We start from the raw sequence: 12,669 nt of genomic DNA on the forward strand, positions 1-12,669 counted from the left end.
GGGTTTAAACAAATATATAAGGTTCAAGTGTCCCCCGGGGCGGAAAGAGAGGGACGGAGGGTGGAGAATGTCGAAGGCGATGCGTCTGGCGCGGCAGGGTTGCAAAGCTCTCAAACAATGCAACTTGCTCAGGGCTTTGCAGTCCGAGATACAATACGAGCTTTCCTCTAATCCCTTTCAGGTTCTCTCTCTCTCTCTCTCTCTCTCTCTCTCTCTCTCTCTCTCGTTTTTGTTGTTTTCGTTAGCTTTTCTGCTTTTGTTTCTGAAAGAAATTAGATTCAGGGTATAAGAGAATCTGTTTTTCAACTGCAAAATTGCGATCTTGCAAGTAGTGGATTGCTCTAGTGAATAAGGCATTACTCTTTAACCCCCACTGCGTCGCGGGTTCAAACCCTTCCCCTCTCATTAGTATAACTTAGACTAGTAACATCGCTTGTAATAAAAAGAGAGGGGGTTGGGGGTGTCTGATTATCTCTTTCGAGTAGTTTTTGTGTTAGTGGGTGACCCGGAATCAATCATTGATGCAGGAAAGAGGAAGCTCTTCGTTGGGTGATTTTGTGGTGGAGTGGGATTCACCACGGTCCCAAGATGTGGTTTTGAGGAGGAAATTTGAGAGCGGTGAGGAGGTTGCTGTTTCTGCTTTGTTGGGTCCCTTTTACTCTGAGGAAGACTCTGTTGAAAAATACAGCGAGTATCCAGGGGAAGCTTTGATGAAGGTATGTGTGAAGAAGCCTGGTTTGAGCTCAATGCTGCAGTTCGATTGCAGTGTTTTTGAGATTATCGGTTCTCGGTCCGTATTCAACATCCATAATGCCCATATTCTTCAACCATCAGCTGGTCTTGGCCCTTCTGTCTACAGAGGCCCCGCATTCAGGTTAGTCAGCTGTTCCCTATTAATTTTACACCTGATGAACATAAAATTTCTGTTATTCTTATGATCATTAATTTTGAGACTTCGGCTGAAAAGAACATAAACAAATAAACGGAAAAAAGAAAAGAAAAAAAACAGTTGCTAGAAAGGCACCTGTATCAGCCACAAACAATAAATGTAGTGCAATATTTAAACGGGTGGCTTTTTTTTTTCACTTGTGCTTTGCAACTCGATACTCAAGAAATCCATTCTTTAAGTGTCCTTGTTGAAAATCTAATTAAATAACGATGATGAATCAACACCTTGGGCCTTAGATTCTATAGTCCTTCCCCGCTTTTTTCTTCCCTGAGCAGGTTATGTTGTTCAGATATTGTTTTTTTCCCTTAGAAAAATAGTTTATGTACTTTAGAATGATCAAAACAGATGTAATTGAATAGCAATTTTTGCCATGCATGACGTCATTACATGAAATTCTTCTTATTCTCTGAGAAAGGCTGCTGTCCAATGTAGGAGTTGGGTATATGACTATGGAGGAACCACTGTTCTAAAAATCCCCGCCTAGCGCCGCCTAGGCCCCGCCTAGGCGCTAGGCCCTAGCCCACCGCCCCGATTAGTGCCTAGGCCCCAGCCCACCGCCTAGACCACCTAGGCACCCGCCTAGCCCGCCTAGGCACCCGCCTAGCCCGCCTAGGCACCCGCCTAGCCCGCCTAGGCACCCGCCTAGCCCGCCTAGGCACCCGTCTAGCCCACCTAGCCCGCCTAGGCACCCGTCTAGCCCACCTAGCCCGCCTAGGCACCCGCCTAGGTTGCAACTCACTTAGACAGAAAATACATAACTTTCATTTTGCATTTTGTTTTTTTCCAATAAATTGTAAGAGACATGTTGCATACTTGAATGAACAAACATTATATCCTTATTTCACATGTTTTCATTATGTTCCAATACTTCATGATATATATGCATTCTATTTTGTAGTTTATGATGAAATTATATATATTTCAAATAGAAGTAAACACTTATTTACCTGAAATATGATAGATTTACTTAAATCCGCCTAGTCCGCCTAGGCCCCGCCTAGCCGCCTAGGCGCTAGGCCCCAGCCCGCCGCCCGACTAGCGCCTAGCGATTTTTAGAACCTTGGGAGGAACACTGAAAATTTTTAGTGCAAAACCATATAGTTATTGAATTATGGAGCAAAAGTTTTTAGTGCAAAACCATATAGTTATTGAATTATGGAGGAACACTGAAAGTTTTTAGTGCAAGACTCGGGAGTCTTGTTGGAGTGAATCTTTTGGAAGAACTTTCCAATGATAACTAGGAATGTTCCACCTAGTCATTTGATAGGGAAGTCCTCTGTTGCTAGATTCTGAGGTGGTTGGGAGCACAATGCGGAGTGCAATGAGGAGAATCCGAATAGGGATCCTTTGATTGTTGTTGAAGCCATTTTTTTTTTTAAAGGAAAACAATGTGAAAAACCTATCGTAGTTGCTCATGGAACAAACACCTGATCTTCTCAAAAAAACAAAACTAGAAAGCCAAATATAAGAAGTTAAGAGTCTAGAAGAACTATAGTCCTAATAAAATAGATCCTAGCCCTTTAAATGAGTAATTTTAATCATCCAAAACAATCCAATAAAAAAAGCACCGTTCTTCCTCATGCTGGGTTTGCCTACAATAAATCAGTCTATATCTCTACCAAGAGGACTCCTCCAGAGGTTGCTTCTCTGCAGAAGCTGCAGTATTTGGTCGCACTACTTGAAGAAACACAAGTTAATGAACATGGAGCTACCTAAGCTGATCATGTATGGTGTATTCATGATCACACTCCTAATGCAACAGTGCCACTGCCACTTCAAAGAATTCACCAAAGTTGAAGTTTTGGTGCATCTAAGGAAAGAAAATCCATAGTTTATTCATTAACTTTTTGTTTGTGGAGTTGCGTAGCCAGCAGCACCTCAAGGATTGTCGGACGGAAAAATGGTCTAGTATAGCAGGGGTAGGGAAATCCCAAAAATTTGAAAGCATCTTAGTAGGATTTCTGTGGGTTTTCCATTTTTATCGTATTCCGTTGTGTGGCTGTACCAAAAGCTTATATTTTGCAAGCTTAATTTGTGGTAATTTCCTACATCAGATGCTTTCTGAATATTATTATGCATCTTACTTTGTAGATGTAATGTACTATGAATTTGGTTTGTCTGTATTTATTTTCTTACTCTAATCTGAGTATGTATGGCAGTTCTTTGGATGATCAGTTACAAGATGCCCTCAAGGAATATCTACAATCCAAAGGCATTGGAGAAAGCCTGACTAACTTCCTCCTCCACCACCTGCACAAAAAAGAGCACGGTCAATACGTGAACTGGCTGCACATACTTGAATCTCATGTTGCGAAACCAAAACCAGAGAGTGACAGAATCCAGTAGCGCAGGGTTTAGTTATTCACAGTTCCAACAATGTATCTCCTATTGATGGATTCGTACGTTCAGTAGTAATTAGTTTAGTTTTTATATAAATCATGATGAAGGTAAGGTAAAGCCTTGGAAGTTCTTCTCCAAGGTGGATTAAGCAAGCAGTTTATCCAATTTAAATCAGATTTATGGTCGAGTATTTTCAATTTATGGCTTATTCTTTTAGCATTTAGGAATGGTATTGTACGGTCTAAGGTTGATTCTTTTTCCCTACTCAATTTTGGAAATCAATCTGTCACCATGGATTCATTCATTGGTTTCCAAATTGATGAGTCAGGATTTGGCAGCCAGAGCCCTCTCAAGAAGCCTTGAACAATGCCTGAATTATCTTCGAGAGGTGTTTGGTTCGCGATCCCTTAAACAATGTCCAAATCCCCTTCAAGCTAGTGCTCGGACGCCTGTCGAGTGGTTAAAATTCTACGAGTAAATAAAGAAGGGGCTAAAAATCTCAACATATCCAAACGTTTAACTACTATTCAAAGTACCCCTTAAACAATGTCACAATGTGGGCAATGAGAATCACATTGTCCAGTCAGAAACATTAGTCAGGCTATTTGGTATAAACATGTAGACTTAGGGCTTGTTTGGCAAGTACTTTTAAAGATAATATTTTTGCGTTACAAAATCACTTGAAGTGCTTTCTACTAAAAGCATCAGTTCAAATGATTTTCTAGAATTAACTTGCGTTTTTACTAAGATTTGGTTCTAAAAACATTTTATCTAAAAGCCTTTCAATCATTTCAAAATCTTAGTGATGGACACAAATGCAAAAACAAAACAACAGTTGAAGGCAAAGAAAAGAGGCCAAGAAATTGTAATTGAAGTTGCCTCAGAAGTACTTAAAAGGGAATTGTAGGCTGAGTTTTTCTTTTCTGACTGCCTTTTCTCTTTCTCAAATTCCAGAATGTTGGCTAAGTTTACTTTAAAGGGAATCGTTGTACCAAATTGAGATCTCAGTCTCTCGCCCCTTTTTTTTTCTTTCCTTTGGCTTCAGAAGAAGGTTCTCACACAGAAGTTGTAAATTTCTATGTTCATGAATCCAAATAAGGATATTGGTGCATGGCAATTGTCTTAGCGCTTTGAAAACATGTTAGATAAGTTTTTGAAACAAAACCTTAGATTTGGTGTCTTTTCCATTTGTATTTGGTATTCTTTGATTCAAGGTGTAAGAATGACTATTTACTTGAGATGTACATCAATCCACTTCCTATTTATTTTCTGAGAAATCAAGCTATATGAAAAATATGACAGCATTTGTAGTACCCTTACAGTTTCTTCACCTTTCATTGATGCTTGTTTGGATCTAAATAGTATGTTTGTTCATCTACCTTTCTTATGCGGTATTCTTGACTGAAGATACAAGAATGTCTGTTGATTGAGATGTTCTTTTGTTCACTTTCTTTTCGTTGCTGAAACGTTGTACAGGCTTCTTGCTCGCTAGGGACGACATGCAGAACAACTTGCACGTGACCTTAAGTCCTTCGAATTGAAGGTAATGATCCTTTTCCCTTCTAAATCTGTAGAAATCTGCCGCATTGGGATTTTGCTAAAAATTGTTAAACCATACCAAATTACGAATCATTTGATGAGTCTCTTTGGATTCTACATTTTATAACTTTCAGTTATTTCATGAATCTCAAGACCTTTCTGTGTTCAACAATACTTGTATGAGACAGAGAGAGCGTTTAACTGCTCTCGCCTTGAGTTAAGTCAATGCTTGCTTTGTGTACTTGAATCTCAACAATACTTTGTTTTCTGAGCGTATACCTCCAAAGTACAATTGTCTCATAATTTTCTACATTCGTCATGCAAGGACAACATTTGCAGAGTTTCTCCATCTGCAGCAACAACTGTTGAAGATTATCTGCAGCAGGTAGATTTAACTCTAACCTTTTCTACTATTGCTCCGATTTTGTTACAAAACTCAGATTTCCCCTTAACGACGTTGCAGATTTGATATTTATGGACTTAGATGATCCTCATCTTCCTGTTCAAGGCGACGAAGGTCGAGTTATGAATGTAAGTTTTGCTTTAATTAATCATGTACAAGGTCGAGTTGGATTCTAATTTAAATGAACTTATAACGGCTATATTTATTTTTCGAAGAAATTTAGAGGAAAGAGAAGGAGAGAGATCCTCTCCCATTAATGTATATATGCATGGCGTACATATATAAGTCCAATCATAGAGCTCACAGGCAAATTAGTGGTCTGATAAAATTGCAGAAATGGAGGGGAAACTTGTTAGGTCTGCAGTGGTGTGGGATTGCTCCCTAGGGACTCAGTCCAACGCAGGTTTCGTCGATTGTTATAAAGGGTTGTTACATATCATGTCTTTTCAGAACACACCATCCAATCGACTGCGCGGAAGTTTGCATCAAACCCTGCTTACCTAGTCCTCCTGTAACACCCCCTCCTCCTCCTCCTCCTCCTGGGAAAACTTCTCCTGGACAAACTAAGGGGACATCCAGACTCCTCTTTACGTCTGCAAACTTGGTTGTGCTACATCTTTGTGCGCTAATATTAGCATAGTCGAAAACCCTAGTAATTAATACTCTCTTTTTCTCTCTCTCTCTCTAATAATGTTCGCTTATTACGTTTTGACTACCAGAAAAATGCTTATATTGTCATACTATGAATATGGACTATGCATGTGGTTGTTTGGTCAATTGTCATCAACTAGATCAGCGATCTCTCTCTCTTTCCCAAGAATTTGTATGATTACTTATACACATGAGGTTTACTGGGTTTTTTTTTTTTTTTTTTTTTGTTCAGATGGAGAGTAAGTTGAAGCATGTGTTAATTATTACGCTGGGACTTGCTCAAGTAATTTGGCATCAACAAAGGACTAAGAGTTTGGGTATAAACAAATTGTACCCATACCAAGGTAGAGAAAGGGTTGGAGTTCCTTCCCCATTTTCATCTAAAACGTTATGAGATTCTTAGTTCATGTTGACGTGACAACGTGAGCTTAGCATCTAATGCTACCTGTTAATGCTATTTGTAGGCCTTTTGCACGATTAGCGTCTATTTTAGTCTCTAATCAGACGTGTAAATAAGTACCTTTAAGGTTTGTGGGCTTGCGGATCTGCCCCTCGCTTCACATACTAGACTATGTATGTTTAAGGGATGATCACAGTCCGTCATGATGATACAATGAGCTCTTGTTTGGAGATCATCCAACTCTGAGTTTTTGGTCATTCCATTGTTGGACTTTGTTTGATTCACAAGCAATCGCAACTCGGGTCTATGGCTTATGCATTTTTGGGCTTAGCAGCCTTTCGTCGATTATTGGGCCTATTTTATGGGCCTCTTTGGTTGGGCTTATTCCTCTTTCCATTGGTTTTGACTTCAAGAAGTTATTCGGACTCATTCATTCGGCCTTCCGTGGTATTATCAACAAAAAACCAATTAATCACTTGTGAAAATACGATATCGAACATTTTTGTTCACTTGTAAGTGAAAGGTTTTAGATTTGATTCTTATCAAATGCGAATTTGAACCATATTATCATGGCTGGTCCATTGTGAGACTTAACCACTCACTCACCCACCCTCTTAGTGTATATAACATCGTTTGTTAAAAAGAAAAACATTTTTCTTACAATTTAGTGATATTATTCTCTATTTATTAGTAGGAGATTAGATTTGAATTTCATGAATGACGAGTTCGGTACCACTTATGGTTGATGCATGTTGTGTGACTCATCCCGAATCCCCTCCCTCGTGTAAATAATATCATGTATATAAGAAGGAAAAAAAACATTTCCCTTGCCACAGAGGAGAGAAAAAAAACGTGCGCGCACACACACACACACATACCCTTTAATATTTGCACAAAATTGAAGGAAATGTATGATATTACAGAGCTAGTTTTCTTTGGATAATGTTATTCGTACACCCAATTTTACTATATATTGTTTAGAATGGTTATGCAGCTCAATACAAATGTTTATCTGCTGAATTAAAGTCACCTTTTTCCAGCGATGTTAGAGTTGGTGGATAACATGAATGTTAGAATTTAGAATATAGGTCCCATTTGAGGAAATAGATGGAGGAAATTAGCTAGTTATGGGTAGGGTGCATCCTACAAGTTTAGTGTTGAACTCAACGTCTCATACAATCAATTATTTTAACCCACATATTTAATTACAAACTCACGCTACCAGACTAAACACGAAAAATGAAAGATAAATAGGAATAGATGAAATATGATGAGAAAGTGCATAAGGGAAAGCACATAAAATATTTATAAAAAATATATATATATTTTAAGTTGTTTTTACTTTCAAGATCTTATTTTCACTCTCTCTTCTTTCCGATCCAATATGTAATTTTTAGAACGGATATTGAAAATCTTGTTTTTGATCCGGTATGTCAAAAAATCACCCCAAATGAAATCTTTACACGAGATCTCTAAATGGATTTCTAATTTCACGATATCTTTACAAACAATTAACAATGCATTTGCTTAAGGTATTAATATTGTCACTCAACTGGCCATTAGTCATGCACGAAATTGACATGGGTTGGTACCACATCTTAAACAAATAAATAGGGTTCATAACTCTCCAGTCTTGAATGTTTAAATGAGAGAGTGCACTGCAGCAATATGACATAAATTGGATATGGCATGGGAATAAAATAAATAATCATTTTCAATCAATAATCAAAAGTTTTGGTAAGTGCGGTATGGTGGGTTGTCCTCAATAAATTCCAATTAACTAAACGTTGTATGATTGGTTTAAAACATCATTTTCTTGACATTTTTGTTTCGTGAGTCATTTTGTATATTATTTTTCTCATTCGGAAATGTCCTTCTCCACCTTGGTTGTGTATCTTATTGCTGAAAAAAAAAATTGATTTTCACATATCCTTCTTTTATTTTCCATTATTAAATTAAACGAAAACAAAATACGTGATTAAACAAATGCGTAAAAAATATTGCAGCCTTACCAGAACTTTTGTGGATTACATATGGAGTGACAAGAATTACAAAATGTTAGGAGTAGCGCTTGCCTTCCAGATGTCACCCCTCAGGTCAAGATGGTCTAAAAAATGCTGGACTTTGTTCTATTGAATGTCAGGATTGCCAACTCTATTATAGCTTGCTGCAAATTGGACTATTTCTTTTTGGTTGATTGTTACCAAATGTTGTAAGGGGCTTGGTCTTCTGTTTTGTTCTTCCTATTATGATATGTTGTGCCCTCTCATTGTATATTTTCTTAAGGATAATGCTCGAAAGACCAAAATTTTAAACTAAATTTGTGAACCAAATGACGTGGTAGTTGATAATTGAATTATTACTTAAGTGTTGATTAACTTGCTTATTTTCTAGGGAGCTTTAATGAAAAGGGCTTGGGCTAACTTCTATTTAACGAAAAATCACATAATAACTTTATTTAATAAAAATGGCATGAATTTTAATGAAAAAGGACACAAACTATAAGAAAACAAGCCTAACTAAAGAGCCCACGAGCTGGAAGCAAGCCCAACGTGCAAAGCAATTTTTTTTTCCAATCCTTGCCCCTGACGGAACACCACTTCCGTCAGCCAAACCGTTTTGAATTTTGAATGTGGTTATCATTTGCTTAATTTGTCTTATTGTCTTGCAATGGCATGTAATTTGTCTTATTGTCTTGCAATTGCATTTGCAATTGGGCATGGGGTTATCATTATTTCATACATCAAATTATATTTGTCCTGTTATTATTGCTACTTTCGTCCTACTCACTTTCTTAATTATTTTTTCCACTAAATTACTCAACCATCCACTATAAGATAGTTTTTCGATTAATTTTATCTTTTTATTGACAATTAGTTATGTAAACTGCCATTAAATTAAAATTACATAACAGTAATATCCCATTAAATTATGATATACAACAACGAATTAATTGTCTTGGATTGCAGCTTTACAAAGTAGCCTTGTTATGTCCTAGCAACAACCTGAAACACATGAACCAAAAATTTGATATTTCGCAATTCTTCAACTAAAAAAAAGAGAGTTTTAATGCAAAGGGATTGGACTAACTTTAATTTAACCAAAAAGCACATTCAACTATTCTTTAACCAAAAGGGCCTAAACTTTAACCATAAGAGCAAGTCCACCCCTAAGGACTTTGTGCCAGCACCCAGCGCATTTATCCACTCAAGTGAACAGTAATAGACCCTAGTGAACAGTAACAGACCAAAGCATCTCCACCCCTAAAAAAATGCGCTGGCACCCAGCGCATTTATTTGGTATGTTTTTTTTTTTTTAAGTTTATTTCGGATATGATTTTTAACCAATTTTGGATAAAATTTCAAATAAACTTAAAAAAAAAACACACTGAAATAAAATTACATACTCATCAAATAAATTTAAAAAAAAAAACACACTAAAATAAAATTACATAAACTCATCAAATAAACTATAGAAAGAAAAAAATAATTTTTTTTTAAATTTTCTGTATTTTTTAATAATTTTTCTGTATTTTTTAATAAATTTTAATTAAGTTAATTAATCTGGACCGTTGATCTTTGATCGAACGGTCCAGTTTAAAAGTAAAATTTAAATTTTTTTTATTGTTGGAAATCCAACGGTCTAGAAAAACTAGCCGTTGGAAATCCAACGGCTATCGTGAAGCCACGTCGCTGAGCCCAAGTGGGCTGACACCTTTTCAGGTTTCCCTGAAACCCACTCGCACCTTGCGCGCTTGTGTTGCACGCGCCTGAGAAACAGGCCAGCTTCTGGGTCAGTCCAAAATGTGCTGGGCTGTTGCCTGGCATGGGCTGGATGCCAGGCAATGTAACGGGCTGGAGCAAAAAAACAGGGGGCTGGCCTATTTTTTTGGCTGGGTGCTGGGGAGTTGGTTTTGGGGTGGATTTGCTCTAAGGACACAGGCTGAATAAAAATCATGGGTTGAATTAAAAGCCCAACACGCTTTTGCACTACTTCTCTTTGAAAGCCTAACACGCTTTTACACTAGTTTTTTTTTAGATCAAAAAGTATTTCAAGTCTAGAAATAATGTATTTTGCACTCCTTCTCTTTTGAGAAAAAAAAAAAACTAGTTAACAAAAATGGTGTGAGTTATTTTAAGTTCAGTTTCATAAATAATGTGTAATTTTGTGGTAGTTCTAGAAATAGTGTGTGTTATTTTGGTTTAATTTCTAAAATAGTGTGGGTTATATTGTTGTATTTCTTGAAATAGTGTTTATTTTGTTCCCTTCTAAAAATATTGTGGGTTATTTTGGTTCGATTTCAGAAATAGTGTGGAATATTTTGCTATAGTTCTAAAAATAAGGTGGGTTATTTGTTGTTATTTCAAAAATAGTGTTTATTTTGTTGTATTCCCAAAATGGTGTGAGATATATTGGTCTCAGTTTTCAGAAATAGTGTGGGTAATTTTCCTGTAGTTCCAGTAATAGTGTGGGTAATTTTCCTGTAGTTCCAGTAATAGTGTGGGTTATTACCGAGCTCGTGGGCTCTTTAGTTAGGCTTGTTTTCTTATAGTTTGTGTCCTTTTTCATTAAAATTCATGCCCTTTTTATTAAATAAAGTTATTATGTGGTTTTTGGTTAAATAGAAGTTAGCCCAAGCCCTTTTCATTAAAGCTCCATTTTTTTCAAACAAATGAACCTTGAGTCCTTCTAGTGCTGCAGATACAAAAACTGCGTATGACAAGTTTGTCCACATTCATCCAAAATACACACAAAAACAAATGAAAGGGCACATTCAAACTCCAAAAAACTGCATAGAATAAACTCCAAGCCTTCAATAGTAGTAGTACGAATTTGTCTTCGTATAATAAGTTCAAATATAAAACAATGATTGCCAAACTTCAACTACTACAAAAAATTTCGAAAATAATTCACCAAAAACTAAAGCCTTTAGTTTATATTTTCCACATATTGTTTTTCTAGCTAATAGCTACAACAGTAAATCCATATGAAATCAAACGTTAACCAACCTGCAAATCTCAACATTGGAAACCTCGCTTGTGTATGCATGTCTGCTGATGCATGCCAGTCCATATGAAATCAAATCTTAACAGTCCATAGCAGTATGCATACCTGCTGATGCTGAAGCTCGCTTGTTCTTATTGGATTCGATCAATTCAATTGATTCAAAAATGGTGGAATTCTAATTAAATTGAAAACGAAAAAGTGACTAGGTCGAGAGGGAGAGAGACAGATTCGATCCGATTCGATTGCAAAAATGGAGGTATTGTTTCTGTGCAAAGAAGAGATCAAAGATTAGATGGAGAGATCGAGAAATAGAGACTAGGCGAAGATTTCCAGAAAGGGGGAGAGTGATTAAACGGCAAAGGTTTGCTGTCAAGGGCAAAACTGGAAACTCATTACTTGGGCCATTTTTATTGGGCTTGTTTGATGTTGGATTTGTCCTAACCATTAAATAAACTTATAACATGGTTTTTGGTTAAAATTCAAAGTTTTCAAACCATTTTCATTAGTTTTCCTTATTTTCTATTGATGACAAATCATTTGATTTGCAAATTTGGTTCAAAAATTGGATCTCCCTAACATTATTCTTTATTTAATTAACAAAATTACAGCACAACGTTTTATAGTGATACTCTATTAAAGGATAACCTTGGTTTAGTGATAAAAAATTCCGTCCACACTTGGACCAATTATATATTGGAATAAACTCCATATTGTAATAAATTATAAGGTTTTTACGTCTCGTTTTAAGAAGGGAATTGTTATTAGCACTTCAAAAATCTCATTTTGTACTCCAAACTTTCTATAATTAGAAAGAAAAATACACTTGTAAGGAGTGTAGAATGAGATTTTTGGAATGCTAATAACAATTCCCTTTAAGAAACTTGCCTCCACATAGTAATAATTGTCAAAACGTCTGGAAAATATGCAATGTCACAAATGAAAATTGAAAATAAAGTAAAATATTTCTCTTAAATTGCTTGGGAGAAAGATTTATTATAGAATTGATGCTATACAACTTGAAGATACTATTGGATTTATTCCAATATAAATCAACTTTTAAGTGGTTTACAATATAAAATAGGAATGTAATATTGAAGATTATGTAAACATTGTGATTTGATTTCCTATGTCTCAATCTTATATTAGGATTCTTGGAATAAAGTTAAGATCGATTGAGTCATTGATTATATGTGATTATGATATCTAACTGATAGACTTAATGGGATTTGGGATTCTTTTATGGAAAAAAACCTAATGCCTTAGCAAGTACAAATACTAAGGTCCTTGCAAACTCTAGAAACACACAATGGAATGCTTTTCTTAAAATAATTATATCCAGCTAGGTATTTGTAGAGGACTTAGGTGTTGCCTTTCTTGTTT

At 36.2% G+C, this 12,669-nt stretch overlaps 1 protein-coding gene and 1 long non-coding RNA gene across 2 annotated transcripts; both read left to right on the forward strand.

Moving 5' to 3' along the window:
• The first annotated feature begins 23 nt into the window (after nt 1–23).
• On the forward strand, nt 24–3,486 carry LOC126600700 (uncharacterized protein At2g39795, mitochondrial). Its single transcript, XM_050267316.1, has 3 exons — nt 24–181; nt 528–874; nt 3,109–3,486. The coding sequence occupies exons 1-3, from the start codon at nt 68–70 to the stop codon at nt 3,293–3,295; spliced, it is 648 nt and encodes a 215-aa protein (XP_050123273.1). The 5' UTR covers nt 24–67; the 3' UTR covers nt 3,296–3,486.
• A 1,480-nt stretch (nt 3,487–4,966) lies between these two features.
• LOC126600529 (uncharacterized) lies at nt 4,967–6,236 on the forward strand. The gene is made up of 3 exons (XR_007615460.1): nt 4,967–5,213; nt 5,292–5,359; nt 6,115–6,236. It is a non-coding gene; the product is annotated as an uncharacterized LOC126600529 (long non-coding RNA).
• Nucleotides 6,237–12,669: the final 6,433 nt, after the last annotated feature.

Source organism: Malus sylvestris, chromosome 14, assembly GCF_916048215.2.
Source record: "Malus sylvestris chromosome 14, drMalSylv7.2, whole genome shotgun sequence".
NCBI classification, from domain to species: Eukaryota; Viridiplantae; Streptophyta; class Magnoliopsida; order Rosales; family Rosaceae; genus Malus; species Malus sylvestris.